This window comes from Mobula birostris, unplaced genomic scaffold (assembly GCF_030028105.1).
Source record: "Mobula birostris isolate sMobBir1 unplaced genomic scaffold, sMobBir1.hap1 scaffold_1124, whole genome shotgun sequence".
In the NCBI taxonomy this organism is placed as follows: domain Eukaryota; kingdom Metazoa; phylum Chordata; class Chondrichthyes; order Myliobatiformes; family Myliobatidae; genus Mobula; species Mobula birostris.
Window position 1 is genome coordinate 13167 of NW_027274165.1, and position 13935 is coordinate 27101.

Consider the following 13935-nt stretch of genomic DNA (forward strand, 5'->3'; position numbering starts at 1 on the left):
TAGGAGGCATAAATTTAGGGGATGGTTTAAAAGCAACCTGAGGGGCAACATTTTCATGCAGAATGCAGAGAGTCCATGGAACGAGCTGTCAGAGGAAGTGGTTGAGGCAGGTACAATAGTATCATTTAAGAAGCACTTGAACAGGTATGTGGAGGGGATGAGCTTGGAGGGATGTGGGCCAAATGCAAGAAATTTTGACTATCTGCTGGACAACATAGTTGGTTTGGGTTGATTGGACCGAAGTATGTGTATTTGTGCTGTGTTACTCCATGATATGGCCTAGTTAATAAGTTAATAAGTTGGTTGAGTTTGGGGAAGGATAATGAACAGATTTCCAGAAAAAGCAGGATTTTCCGGTGGCCACCCATATTAATTCTACTTCCCATTCCCATTCCAACATATCTGTCCATGGCATCCTCTACGGTCGCGATGACATCACTCCCAGGTTGGAGAAGCAAGATCTTGTATTCCGTCTGGATAGCCTCCAACCTGATGGCATGAACATCGATTTCTCGATTTTCCAGTAATTGTCCCCCCTTCACCATTCTTCCATTCCCATTTCCCTCTCTCATCTTATCTTCTTAACTGCCCATCACCTCCCTCTGGTGCTGCTTCCCCTTCCCTTTCTTCCATGGTCTTCTACCCTCTCCTAACAGAGACCTCCCATCTCCAGCCCTTTGTATCTTTCAGCAATCAACTTCTCAGCTCTTCACTTCACCCCTCCCCCTCTCCCAGTTTCATCTATCACCTACAACCTTGTACTTCTTCCTCCTCTCTCCCCACCTTCTTGCTCTAACTTCACAACTTTTTGTCCAGTCCAAATGAAGGGTCTTAGCCCAAAATGTTGCCTGTTTATTCTTCTCCATACTCACAACACGCTGGAGGAACTCAGCAGGTCAGGCAGCATCCATGGAAAAGATCGGTCGACATTTCGGGCCGGAACCCTTTGTCAGGACTGTAGGGGGAAGGGGCAGAGGCCCTATAAAGAAGGTGGGGGGAGGGTGGGAAGGAGAAGGCTGGTAGGTTCCAGGTGAAAAACCAGTAAGGGGAAAGATAAAGGGGTGGGGAAGGGAGGCAGGGAGGTGATAGGCAGGAAAAGTGAAGAAAGAATAGGGGAAAACATAGTAGAAGGAGGCGGAACCAAGAGGGAGGAGGTGGGCAGCTGGGGGAGGGGGCAGAGTGACATAGGGATAGGGGAAGGGAGGGGAAGGGAGGGGGAGGGAATTACCGGAAGTTGGAGAATTCTATGTTCATACCAAGGGACTGGAGACTACCTAGACGGTATATGAGGTGCTGCTCCTCCAACCTGAGTTTAGCCTCATCATGGCAGTAGAGGGGGCCATGTATGCACATATCTGAATGGGAGTGGGAAGCAGAGTTGAAGTGGGTGGCTACTGGGAGATCCTGTCTATTTTGGTGGACAGAGCAGAGGTGCTCGACGAAGCAGTCCCCCAATCTGCGCCGGGTTTCACTGATGTAGAGGAGGCCGCACCGGGAGCACCGGATGCAATAGATGACCTCAACAGACTCACAAGTGAAGTGTTGCCTCACTTGGAAGTACTGTTTGGGGCCCTGAATGGTGGCAAGAGAGGAGGTGTAGGGACAGGTGTAGCACTTGCGCTTACAGGGTTAAGAGCCAGTTGGGAGATCAGTGGGGAGGGACGTGTGGACCAGTGAGTCACGGAGGGACCGATCCCTGCGGAAGGCAGAGAGGGGTGGAGAGGGGAAGATGTGCTTAGTGGTGGGGTCCTGTTGAAGGTGGCGGAGTTGTGGAGGATAATGTGCTGGATCCGGAGGCTGGTCGGGTGGTAGGTAAGGACAAGGGGAACTCTGTCCCTGTTGTGGTTGTGGGAGGATGGGGTGAGAGCCGAAGTGCTGGAAATGGACGAGATGCAGGTGAGGGCATCATTGATGACAGCAGAAGGGAAACCACGATCCTTAAAGAAAGAGGACATTTGAGATGTCCTGGAACTGAAAACCTCATCCTCGGAGCAGATGCAGTGGAGATGGAGGAACTGGGAATAGAGAATGGCATTTTTGCATGTGGTGGTTGGGAAGAGGTATAGTTGAGGTAGTTATGAGAGTCAGTGGGCTTGTAGAAGATGTCAGTGGACAGTCTGTCTCCAGAGATGGAGACCGAGAGATCGAGAAAGGGGAGAAAAGTGTCCGAGATAGACCAAATGAATTTGAGGGCTGGGTGGAAGTTAGAAGTAAAGTCGATGAAATTGACGAGCTCAGCATGGGTGCAGGAAGCAGCACCAATGTAGTCGTCAATGTACCGAAGGAAAAGTTGGGGAGCAGTACCAGAATAGGTTTGGAGCACAGACTGTTCCACATAATCAACAAAGAGGCAGGCATAGCTGGGGCCCATGCGAGTTCCCATAGCTACAGCCTTGGTCTGCAGAAAGTGGGAAGAGCCAAAAGAGAAGTTACTGAGTGTGAGAACCAGTTCCGCCAACCGGAGGAGGGTAGTGGTGGTGGGGAGCTGGTGAGGTCTATTATCCAGAAAGTAGCGGAGGGCTTTGAGGCCTTCTTCATGGGGAATGGAGGTATATAGGGATTGGACATCCATAGTGAAAATGAAGCTGTTGGGACTGGGGAACTGGAAGTTATTGAAGAGGTGGAGGGCATGGGATGTATCCTGGATGTAGGTGGGAAGAGACTGAACTATGGGTGACAAAATGGAGTCCAGGTAGGCAGATACAAGTTCGGTGGGACAGGAGCGGGCAGAAACTACGGGTCTGCCGGGACAGTCAGGCTTGTGGATCTTGGGGAGGAGGTAAAACCGAGCGGTACGGGGTGTGGGAATTATGAGTTTAGTGGCTGAGGATGGAAGGTCTCCAGAGTTGATAAGGGCGGTGATGGTACGGGAGACAATGGTTTGATGTTTTTTGGTGGGGTCCTGTTCCAGGGATAAATAAGAGGAGGTGTCAGAGAGCTGCCGTTTGGCCTCAGTGAGGTAGAGGTCCGTCTGCCAGACTACTATAGCACCACCTTTGTCAGCACCCTCCCCCAGCTGCCTACCTCCTCCCTCTTGGTTCCGCCTCCTTCTACTACCCATTGTGTTTTCCCCTATTCTTTCTTCACCTTTCCTGCCTATCACCTCCCTGCCTCCCTCTCCCCACCCCTTTATCTTTCCCCTTACTGGTTCTTCACCTGGAACCTACCAGCCTTCTCCTTCCCACCCTCCCCCCAACTTCTTTATAGGGCCCCTGCCCCTTCCCCCTACAGTCCTGACGAAGGGTTCTGGCCCGAAACGTCAACCGATCTTTTCCACGGATGCTGTCTGACCTGCTGAGTTCCTCCAGCGTGTTGTGAGTGTTGCTTTGACCCCAGCATCTGCAGATTATTTTGTGTTTTTTATTCTTCTCCATAGATGCTGCCTGACCTGCTGAGTTCCTCCATCATTTTGAGAGTGGTGTCAGGCTCTTATTACTGATGCCCATAATGATCTGTGACGGGTCCACAGTTAGTTCCTATCTTGATTCAGATGATGTGATTGAGCCTGAAGTTAGTTTGATTCAAGTTAAGGTTGCACATTTGCTCTTGGATGATGCGAGCATTTAGTTTTGTACTTCACTGCAATACTGACACAACAGACATATTTCAATAGCATTTCAAGCTCTTAAATTTCTGTAACAACAGTTTTTATTTGACATAAAAGACAGAGCATTTTAATGATCAATGAAAATATCATGCTTGCTTAAACAATACAGATATGCCACTTTGCAAAGTTTTTAATAGGTACATGCCAGTGTATAAACCAGTTGTGTCTTGATTGACAACATGAATTTGCAATGGAAACAAACAAAGACGTAGCTTTAAAAACATAAACCTTTTCCCTCTATATTCCACATTTGTGCTTGAATCCAAGTTCTTCTCATGTTTCCTTTCCTACCATTAGATAGTTACACAGCTGCCCACATTCTTCATTGCAGTGTTACAACCTGGCATGTGGCTTAGTACAAAGGGAGACCTCAATATCTTAACGTGAAAAGAGCAAGGCAATGTAAGTACTATTCTGTTTTTATGTAATTGAAGGGTAAATTTGTTTATGGGGTTTCAAATTCATTTAAATAATTTGCTTTTGGTTTGCATAGCTTGGAACCAAATCACATTGTTCAAATTTGTTGCCGTCAATTGAGCTGAATGTTTGATCCATATTTGCACTATCATGTCACACCTTAGTTATCTGCTTCAGCTCCTGCCTCAGTACATCCATAGACTTATTGCCATTAGTATGACTGTTCAAACACTGTACAATTCAGTCACCATAACTTTGATTCTGGAAAATTCAAGTCATTCAAAAATTCTGTTGCTTGCATTGCAGTTCATGCCAATTACTTACAGGCTTAAGCTAGACCCTAGTTCCTGCCCTTATCCTACTATATCTCTGTCATTTACTTCAGCAGTATAAAATAATTTATTTTATTAGATAATTAATGGCTTATTTGTTCTAGCCACAGCATTTCCAAACTAATTCAATCCACCTTTGTTGCCCATGCCTTCAACTAGCAAGACTCAAAGTTCTGATACTCTCTCTCTAAACCTATCTCCTTGACCAAGTCTTCCGCCATGTTATAACTTTTGCAGTTCAGTATCATTGCTTTTGGATGGGTTAAGAGAGTTGTTATAATTGGATGCTATTGTTGTTATTGCTGTTGGACTACTTGCTCCTCCACCCCCAGTACACCCACTTCCTCAAACCAATCAGGAAATCTTCAACAGTTACACAAGTTTTCATTCACTGAGACACCAGCTGTAGAATTGCAGAATGCATTTAAACCTTTATACACAATTACACATGATTTGACTGTCTGATTCCAAGCACTTTGCCTTAAGAGGAATATTAAAGTTTTGACCAGGATACAGGGCAGATCAAGCGGGATGGTCCCAGGGATGAGAGACTTTGGTTACCCAGGGAGCCTGGAGAAATGGAGTTGTACATTTCTCGGCAGAGGAGGTTAATTGGGGGATTACCAGAAGAGTTAGAAACCAAAGGATGTAGCTGGCAATTGTGAATGCAGCCCAGTCCATCATGCAAACCAGCCTCCCCTCGACTGACTCTGTCTATACTTCTTGCTGTCTTGGAAAAGCAGGACCCCTCCTATACCCCAGTCATTCTCATTCTCTCATCCACCCCCCCCCCTCCTCCACTGGGCAGAAGATACAAACGCTTGAGAACATGTACCACCAGGCTTAAGGACAGTTTCCATCCTACTGTTAGCCCCACTTATATGCTAAAGATGATCTGCCTATCTACCTAGTCATGGCAAATCAAGAGCTAGATGGCATAGGTTTAAGATAATGGGGGAAAGATTTAATAGGAATTTCAGGGGCAACTTTTTCATTCGTGTAGAATGAACTGCCAGAGGAAATGGTTGAGGCAGGTACATTAACAATATTTAAAGTGTATTCAGATAGGTACATTGATGGGGGAAGTTTAGAGCAGGGGTTTCCAACCTTTTTTGATAACATGGATGCCAATGATTAACCGAGGGGTTCGTGGACTCCCGGTTGGGAACCCCTGGTTTAGAGGGATACGAGCCAAATGTGGGCAAATGGACATCCTGGGTAGCATGGACAAAATATTTCCCCTCAGGTCGCTAATAAATCTCTCCACTCTTGTCTTAAATCCCTTTGTCTACCCCTGCACTTTCTCTGTAACCACAATACTACCTTCTGCATCCTGATTGTTTTCCCTTTTGCACAATCTCGATACATGGAATGATCTGAAGGATGGCAAGCAAAAACCTTCACTCTGTCTCAATACATGTATCAATATGAAACAATTAACAACGGTTCAGTTTGAGTGCTCTATTCCTGTATGACTCTATAATCCAACTGAAAGTGGGAGCAGATTCCAGGGGCTTTATTGTTTCCATCTACTCCTATTTCTCACATTCTTAATTATTTAAAAAGAAAAAGAAACTATTTTCACTCTCTGTGCTCTATCACACTCCCTGTCTCTGCAAATGCTTGTGTTACATCTTTCAGTCCTATGTCAGCTTTCCTTTCCTAAGGCAGTCCTCAGGAAGTGTGACTGAGCTCAGCATCCTGGAATTAGATAATACCAAGATCACAATCCTAGGATTTGGGAAGACTGAGCTCACAGTCCTGAATTAGGAAATGCCAGACCTGTCCTGCTCCCAGTTTCCAAGGGATGATGTGAACCCCTGTCAGTGAGGTTCACATCAATGGGAAAGCCAATGGAAGGAGCAAAATAATCCAAAAAAGCCAAGGGGAAATGTTACAGCTGAAACTCTGCAGAGCGCCAAACCTAAGGTGCAAATGTGAATTAGTCTGGCTGAAAGAAATTGTCATTTAAAGCCTTAGATATTTTTTTTAAATGTCAGCTCAGTAAGCAAGCAAGTGTGTATAGCAGGACAAAGATGCCTCTTATATATCAGAGGCTCCCTGTGATTGGACAGATTATCTATCAATGCCTGTGTTCTGTGATTCTTAAACTAGGCTCTGGAAAAAGGAAACACTTGCTTGCCAGCCACATAGACCTCCGACATGTTCCGGTCGTCTCCTGTAACAACACAAATATCAAAGGAATGAAGCACATTTTCATTCTGGAATGGTTAACTGTAAAAGGAAATGGTCTTTCTATACTAAGCAAAATGCTGTTGACTCTTCAGTCTGCTTCCACTGCAATGGTCTGCAATGCAATGATGTTCTCACATGAAAAAACCTTCTAGTTTCTTGAAGTAAATACAGGATTTGGGAATGCTGAGCTTGTGATTCTGGATTAAGGAAAATTGAGCTCATGGATTTCATTCCTCCTTAAACCTGAGCTGATCCACACTTTGCTACCCGTATCCTAACTTTAGAATCAGATTTATTGTCACTGACATATGACGCGAAATTCATTGCTTTGTTGCAGCAGTACAATGCAAAAACATAAAAATCTATAAATTACAGAAAATAAATAAACAGTGCATATAAAAAGGAATAATGAGGTAGTGCTATTGGGTTCATGAACCATCCAGAAATATAATGGTGGAGGAGAAGAAGCTGGTCCTAAGTCACCGTGGGTGTCTTTGGGATCCTGTACCTCCACCCTGACATTAGTAACAATAACCATGACCAGGATAATGAGGCTTCTTAATGATGGATGCCACCTTCCTGAGGCACTCCGTCTTGAAGATGAACTCAGTGATGAGAAGCCTTGTACCATGGTGGAGCCAGCTGAGGCCTCAAGCCTCTGCAGCTTCTTGCGATCCTGTGTTTTGGCGTCTCCATATCAGGCTGTGATGCAGCACTCAGAGTGCTCTCCTTTGTACATGTACAATCGGTCTCCATGCTACAGGACTGCTTTGACGACGTCAACTGGAATGTCTTTCATAATGAGGACGTCTTGGAGTTCACGGATGGGGTCATGAGCTTCATCTGGAAGTGCATCGAGGATGTTGTCCCCCAGAGGTCAGTCAGGAACGTGTCTGAATGACTGACGTCCTGTCACACTCACCTCAATAATAAGCAAATGTTTTGAGAGGCTGGTCAAGGACTTCATCTGCAGCATGCTACCACCCACACTGGACCCCCTACAATTTGCCTACCAACACAACTGATCGACAGATGCTGTAATAGCCACAGCTCTGCACACCATCCTTACACATCTGGAGAAGGACAATGCTTATTTGAGAATGCTGTTCTTCGACTACAGTTCAGCATTCAACACCATAATTCCCTCCAGGCTTGACAAGAAGCTCAAAGACCTCAGCTTTCACCCTACCTTGTGCAGCTGGAACCTGGACTTCCTGTCAGATCGCCAGCAGGTGGTAAGAGTGGGCTCCCTCACCTCTGCCCCTCTGACCCTCAACACAGGAACCCCTCAGAGCTGTGTACTAAGCCCCCTCCTTTACTGTCTGTATACCCATGACTGTGCTGCCACCCACAGCTCCAATCTGCTAATTAAATTTACTGATGATACTACATCGATTGGCCTAATCTCAAATAATTATGAGGCAGCTTACAGAGAAAAAGTCATCATCTTGATACAGTGGTAATAAGAAAACAACCTCTCCCTCAATGTTGCAAAAACAAAGGAGCTGGCTGTGGAATACAGGAGGAATGGAGAAAGGTTAACCCCTATTGACAGCAGTGGATCCGGAGTTGAGAGGGTGAACAGCTTTATGTTCCTCGGCATACACATCACTAAGGATCTCACATGGTCTGTATATATTGGCTGTGTGGTGATAGAAGCACAACAGCACCTCTTTCACCTCAGACGGTAGTTGGTATGGGCCTCCAGATCCTAAGAACTTTCTACAGGGGCACAATTGGGAGCATCCTGACTGGCTGTATCACTGCCTGGTATGGGAACTGTACCTCCCTCAATCGCAGGACTCTGCAGAGAGTGGTGCGGACAGCCCAGCACATCTGTGGATGTGAACTTCCCACTAGTCAGGATATTTAGAGTGACAGGTGTGTAAAAAGGGCATGAAGGATCATTGGGGACCTGCGTCACCCCAACCACAAACTGTTCCAGCTGCTACCAACCGGGAAATGGCACCGCAGCATAAAAGCCAAGACCAACAGGCTCCGGAACAGCTTCTTCCACCAGGCCATCAGACTGATTAACTCATGCTGATACAGTTGTATTTCTATGTTATATTGACTGTCCTGTTGTACATACTATTTATTACAAATTACTATAAATTGCACATTTAGATGGAGACGTAACGTAAAGATTTTCACTCCTCATGAATGTGCAGGATGTAAGTAATAAAGTCAATTCAGTACAGAATTTTGTAGCAGTCTGGTGACGTTCTAATTCTCCTGAAACACTTACTGAGTAGAGCTGCTGGCGTGCCGTCATCATGATTGCGTCAATGAGTTGGTCCCCGATAGATCTTCTGAGATGGTGACTCCCAGGAACTTGAAGTTGCCCACCCTTTCCACTGCTGATCCCTCAGTAAGAGGCCCTCAGCTGCACCAAGCCCTTTTCACATATCAGCTCCTGTTGACCGACCCTGGCTCCCGGTCTGGTAACAGCTGATTTATAAAAATCCTTCATGGTCTTAGTGTCCTGATAATCCCTGCAGCCTTCTCTGGTTCTGTGATCAGACAGCACGGCAGCACAGTTAGTATAGCTACTGCCTCACGGCTCCACTGTCTCTGGCTCAAAGCTGAACTCAGCTAGTGTCTGTCTGGAGTCTGCGCTTCCTCCCTTGAGTCAGGAGTTCCTTCTGGGAGCTCCAGCTTCTTTCCCTGTCCTAAAGGCATGCAGTTAATTGATGACTGTAAATTGTCCCTAGTATCTAGTTTGAATCCAAGAGGAAGATACTGACACGATGAAGGGAGCCCTGAACACTACCAGAGATGGAGGACCTCCATTGCTGCCCTAAACACCAGTGGCGTAATGGGCAGTAAAATGCATAGTTTGAATTGGGGGTGGGGAGTTGATGGGAATGTGGAAAGTATAAAATGGGATTAGTGTACATGGGTGCTTGGTGGTCAGCACCAACTTGATGGGCCAAACAACTTCATTCCATGCTGTAAGAAGAGGGATTTCTTCAGCCAGACAGTAGTGAATCTGTGGAATTTGTTGTTACAGAGGGATCGATATGCCCAGTCATTGATGCATTTAGGTATTGATACATTCTTGATTAGTGTGTGTGTGTGTGTGTGTGTGTGTGTGTGTGTGTGTGTGTGGGCGGTTAAGGGTTACAGAGAGAACGCAGGAGAATGGGGTTGAAAAAGAGCAGTCAAGATTGAATGATGGAGAAGATTAGATGAGGCTGAATGACCTAATTTTGCTTCTATATTTTATGGTCTTAGGTGCCTATGATTCAAAACTCTGTGATCTTTGTAGACTTGTATGTATGCTTTAGTTAATGGAGATGGGGGTCAAGCTGCTCTGTAATTCTGTCACTACACCTCTCTTTAAGTACCTTAATCCATCAGACCATTGTCTCCTGCACCATCACCAACCCCGTCAATTCTGGAAATCTCCCATCCAATGCCACCGGACTTGTAGTTCCCTTACCCTGCACTGCTCATTTCAACCTCCTACCCAAGATCCACAAACCTGATTGTCCAGGTACACCCATTGTTTCTGCTTACTCTTGCCCCACTGAGCCTGCGTCCGCAAAGCTCAATTCCATTTTACCCCCTTGGTTCTGTCCTTTCCCACCTACATCTGCAACACTTCACATGCTCTCGATCTCAACAATTTTCAATTCCCTGGACATGACTGCCCCTTTTTCACCATGGATGTCCAGTCCCTATGCACTTCTATCCCCCATCCAGTAGACCTTAAAGCTCTCTACTTCTTTCCCAACAACAGACCTAACCATCTCCACCACCACCCTCCTCTGACCGATGGAACTGTCCTCACACTCAACAATTTTTCTTTTGGCTCCTCCCACTTTCTACAAACTCAGGGTGTAGCCATGGGCTTCTGGATGGGCCCTAGCTCTGCCTGCTGTTTTATCAACTACGTGGGACAGTCCATGTTCCAAGCCTTCCCTGGCAATACACCCCAGTTCTTTCTACATTGATGATACATTGATTACTGCATTGGTGCTGATTCATGCACCCATGTTGAGCTCATCTATTAAATCAACTTCCATCCTACCCTTAAATTCACTTGGTCCATTTCTAACATCTCTCTCCCCTTTCTTGTTCTCTTTGGAGACAAATTGTCCATCGATACCTTTTATAAACCTATTGATTCCATGGTTACTTTGACTGTACCGCTTCCCAACATGTAAAAATAGCATGTCCTTTTCTCAATTCTTTTGCCTCGACTACACCTGTTCCTAGGATGAGGCTTTCCTTTCCAGAACATCAGATATGTCTCATTCAACAAGCGGGGTTCCCTTCCTCTGCCATTGATGCTGCCCTTACCCACATTTCCTCCATTTCCCAGACATATACACTTACCCTCACCTTCCTGCCACCTTAACAGGGATACAGTTCTCTTGTCCTCACTTACATCACCATCCCATGAGCCTCCACATCCAACACATCATTCACAGCATCCTCCACCATCTGGTATTAAACATTTCAACTCTAGGAAACAGATACTCTCTGTCCACTCAATCTATGCATCTCATAGTCTTGTAAGCCTATCCCCTCAGCCTCCAGAGCTCCAGCGAAAACAACCCAAATTTATCCAACCTCTTGTGATAGCACATGCCTGCTAAACTAGGCAGCATCCCAGTCAACCTCTTCTGCACTCTCTCCAAAGCCTCAACATACTTCCTATGGTGGGGCAACCAGAACTGTAGGTATTACTCCAGATGTGGCCGAACCAGAGTTTTATAAAGTTGCAACATAATATCCTGACTTTTGAACTCAATGCCTTGACTAATAAAAGCAAGCAACCAGAAAGACATCCCAAGCTATTTGACCAGTGCAGAACAGCCAATCATGGAAGTACAGAAATTTACAGTATTTAGTCTATGAGCAGCTGATAACGTCATTCAGATCAATCTGTCTGCAGCTTTCAATCCATGACTCTGTCTCTGAACCAACATATGACCTGTGGAACTAGAGGAGCCAACACACTTGACCAATGTTATACAACCATCAAGAACGCTTGGCTGGCTGTACAACTACTTCTGGCTTATAGGCAGAGACTGAAGACGGCAGTACCAGTGGTGAGGACCAAGAAAATGTGGTCAAGGGAGGTGGAGGAGTGCTTGGAGGATTGTTTTGAGTCCGTGGACTGGACAATATTCAGGGATTCATCTTCGAATCTGAATGAATATGCCACAGTTGTCACCAACTTCATCAAGACTTCATGAAGACCTGTGTAGATAAATCTGTCTTTGAGAACATATCAAACATACCTAAACCAAAAAGCTGTGGATGAGCCAGGAGATTCATAATCTGGTGACGACTAGATCTGTAGTATTCAAGACCAGTGATCCAGAACTATACAAGTCCAGGTGCGACCTACAGAAGGCTATTTTAGCAGTGTGAAATAAATATTCATTTAATTGCCCTATTTGGTTCTTTTTCACATTTATAATAATTTTTATGTATTTACATCGTACTGCTACCGCAAAACACCAAATTTGACATCATTGATTTATCAGTGATAATAAATCTGATTCTGCTAAATCTGAAATTAAATTTGTCTTGACTAATCTTTCCTGTTTTGTTCCCTGGCAATGTCCTTGTTAATTATTTCTATACCATCTTCAGTGCTGTCACAAAGCTTCTGAAGTTAAAAAATAAAATTTGACATCAAGCTGTAAGGAAATATTAGGAAATTAGCTACAAGCTAAGGAAAGAATGAGGTTTTAAACAGTATTTTAAAAAAGGCAAACTTTGACTTGCTAAGCTCCTCCAGCATGTAGTGTGTGTTGTTTAAAAGTGAGTCAACTAATGCTTATAGTTTAATGAAATTGAAGTGGCATTTGTAATTAAATTGTTTCACAACTCACCTAAGAATAGAAACTTCTGAAAGATATCCTGTAAAATCAGCAAAGAGAAATTCAGTGACATGTGAAAACACAAACGCTGAAATGCTTTCCAACTTTGCTTAGGAATGGGTTCACAGAATCCTTACCATCAGGGTGTCCTCAGGAGATATTTCAAACGGAGAGCTTGGGATGCCAGTGTTGATCAGAATAGCATCAAAGTCCTTTCCCACCTCAAAGTTTCCCGTCAGCTTATCGAGGCCCAAAGCTGTAAAAAGCAAAATTATCCTCCATAAAGAACGTGTATAATTTATAAAAGGGAACACAGTTACATGAAGGGCCGGAGCCTCGGTAGCATAGCAGTTAGTGCGACACTATAACAGCTCAAAGTTCAAATCCGGTGTCCTCTGTAAGGTGTCTGTACGGCATCCCTGTGGAATGCGTAGTTTTTTCCCGGGTGCTCTGGTTTGTCCCTCAGTTCAAAGATATACCATGTAGGTTAATTGGTCATTGTAAATTGTCCCATGGTTAGGTTAGGGCTAAATCAACTTGTCATATGTATGGAAATATTGAATAAAGGACTCCCGAGTTTCCTCAAATTTGATCAAGGAATTAACTGTGCTACTCCTCATTTTTTTTCTAGGTTTAAACAAGCTATAGTTTGAGAAAACCATTGAAATGTAGTAGGGGGATCAAAATCTTTCCATTTAAATAAAATGGATCTTCTGGCCATCAGCGTAACAAATGCTATCAAACGGCAGGTTGAAGATGATAAATAATTAGAATCAATCATTGGTAATCTAAAAATTGCAGTAATAGGATGGAGTTGTAAATCAATATATAAAACTGCTGAAACAATACCAAAGATATCTTTCCAGTATTTTTTCAAAAGAGGGCAGGACCAAAACATATGGGTTAAAGAAGCAACCTCAGAATTACATCTGTCACACATAGGGTTTATATGGGAATAAAAATGGGCTAATTTATCTTTTGACATATATATAACTTAAGTTGATTTTCTTTTTGAATCCTTTTTCCTAATATCTAATTGTTTATGGAAGGAGCAACGGAGTCAAGGACAGAATAATTAATTATAATTGACAAATTATGGCAGCCCAGTTTTTTTTTTCTGTTTTGTTTTCTGCTTAGCTTAGGGGTTTTTTCTTTTTGTTTTTTTTTTCTTGAACAATTCTTTTGAACTTTTTTTTCGGTTTCAATTATCGAGAGATCGGGAGGACCTGTCTGGATATGATATTTGAAACTTACGTTTGTATATATGATTGCTATTATTGTAATCCTGTTCTCTTGGTATTGTTATTATTGATATGTTCATTTAACTGATTAGAATGCAATAAAACGATTTGAAAAGGAAGGTTAAGGCTAAATCGGGGTTGTTGGGGATTGCCGGGATGGCAGAGCTCGAAGGGCCGGAAGAACCTACTCTGCGCTGTCTCACTAAATGAAAAATTAAACGAATAGACAGGATTGTTACCTTGAAGCGGAATGCTTAATAGATACTAGAGAGGTTGTTTAACCTCTTGCTTCTCTGATA

The 13935-nt window shown here is 44.1% G+C and overlaps 1 protein-coding gene across 1 annotated transcript in view; it reads right to left on the minus strand.

Annotated features, from left to right (window-relative positions):
* Window positions 1–3615: 3615 nt before the first annotated feature.
* Window positions 3616–13935, minus strand: part of LOC140192305 (guanine deaminase-like) — a 75510-nt gene continuing 65190 nt past the window's right edge. Inside the window, exons 12-14 of the mRNA XM_072249968.1 lie at window positions 12533–12651; window positions 12408–12435; window positions 3616–6535 (exon numbers count right to left, since the gene is read on the minus strand). Of these exons, the coding sequence (XP_072106069.1) occupies window positions 6468–6535; window positions 12408–12435; window positions 12533–12651 (215 nt within the window). The 3' untranslated portion in view covers window positions 3616–6467. The remainder of the gene's footprint in view (window positions 6536–12407; window positions 12436–12532; window positions 12652–13935) is intronic.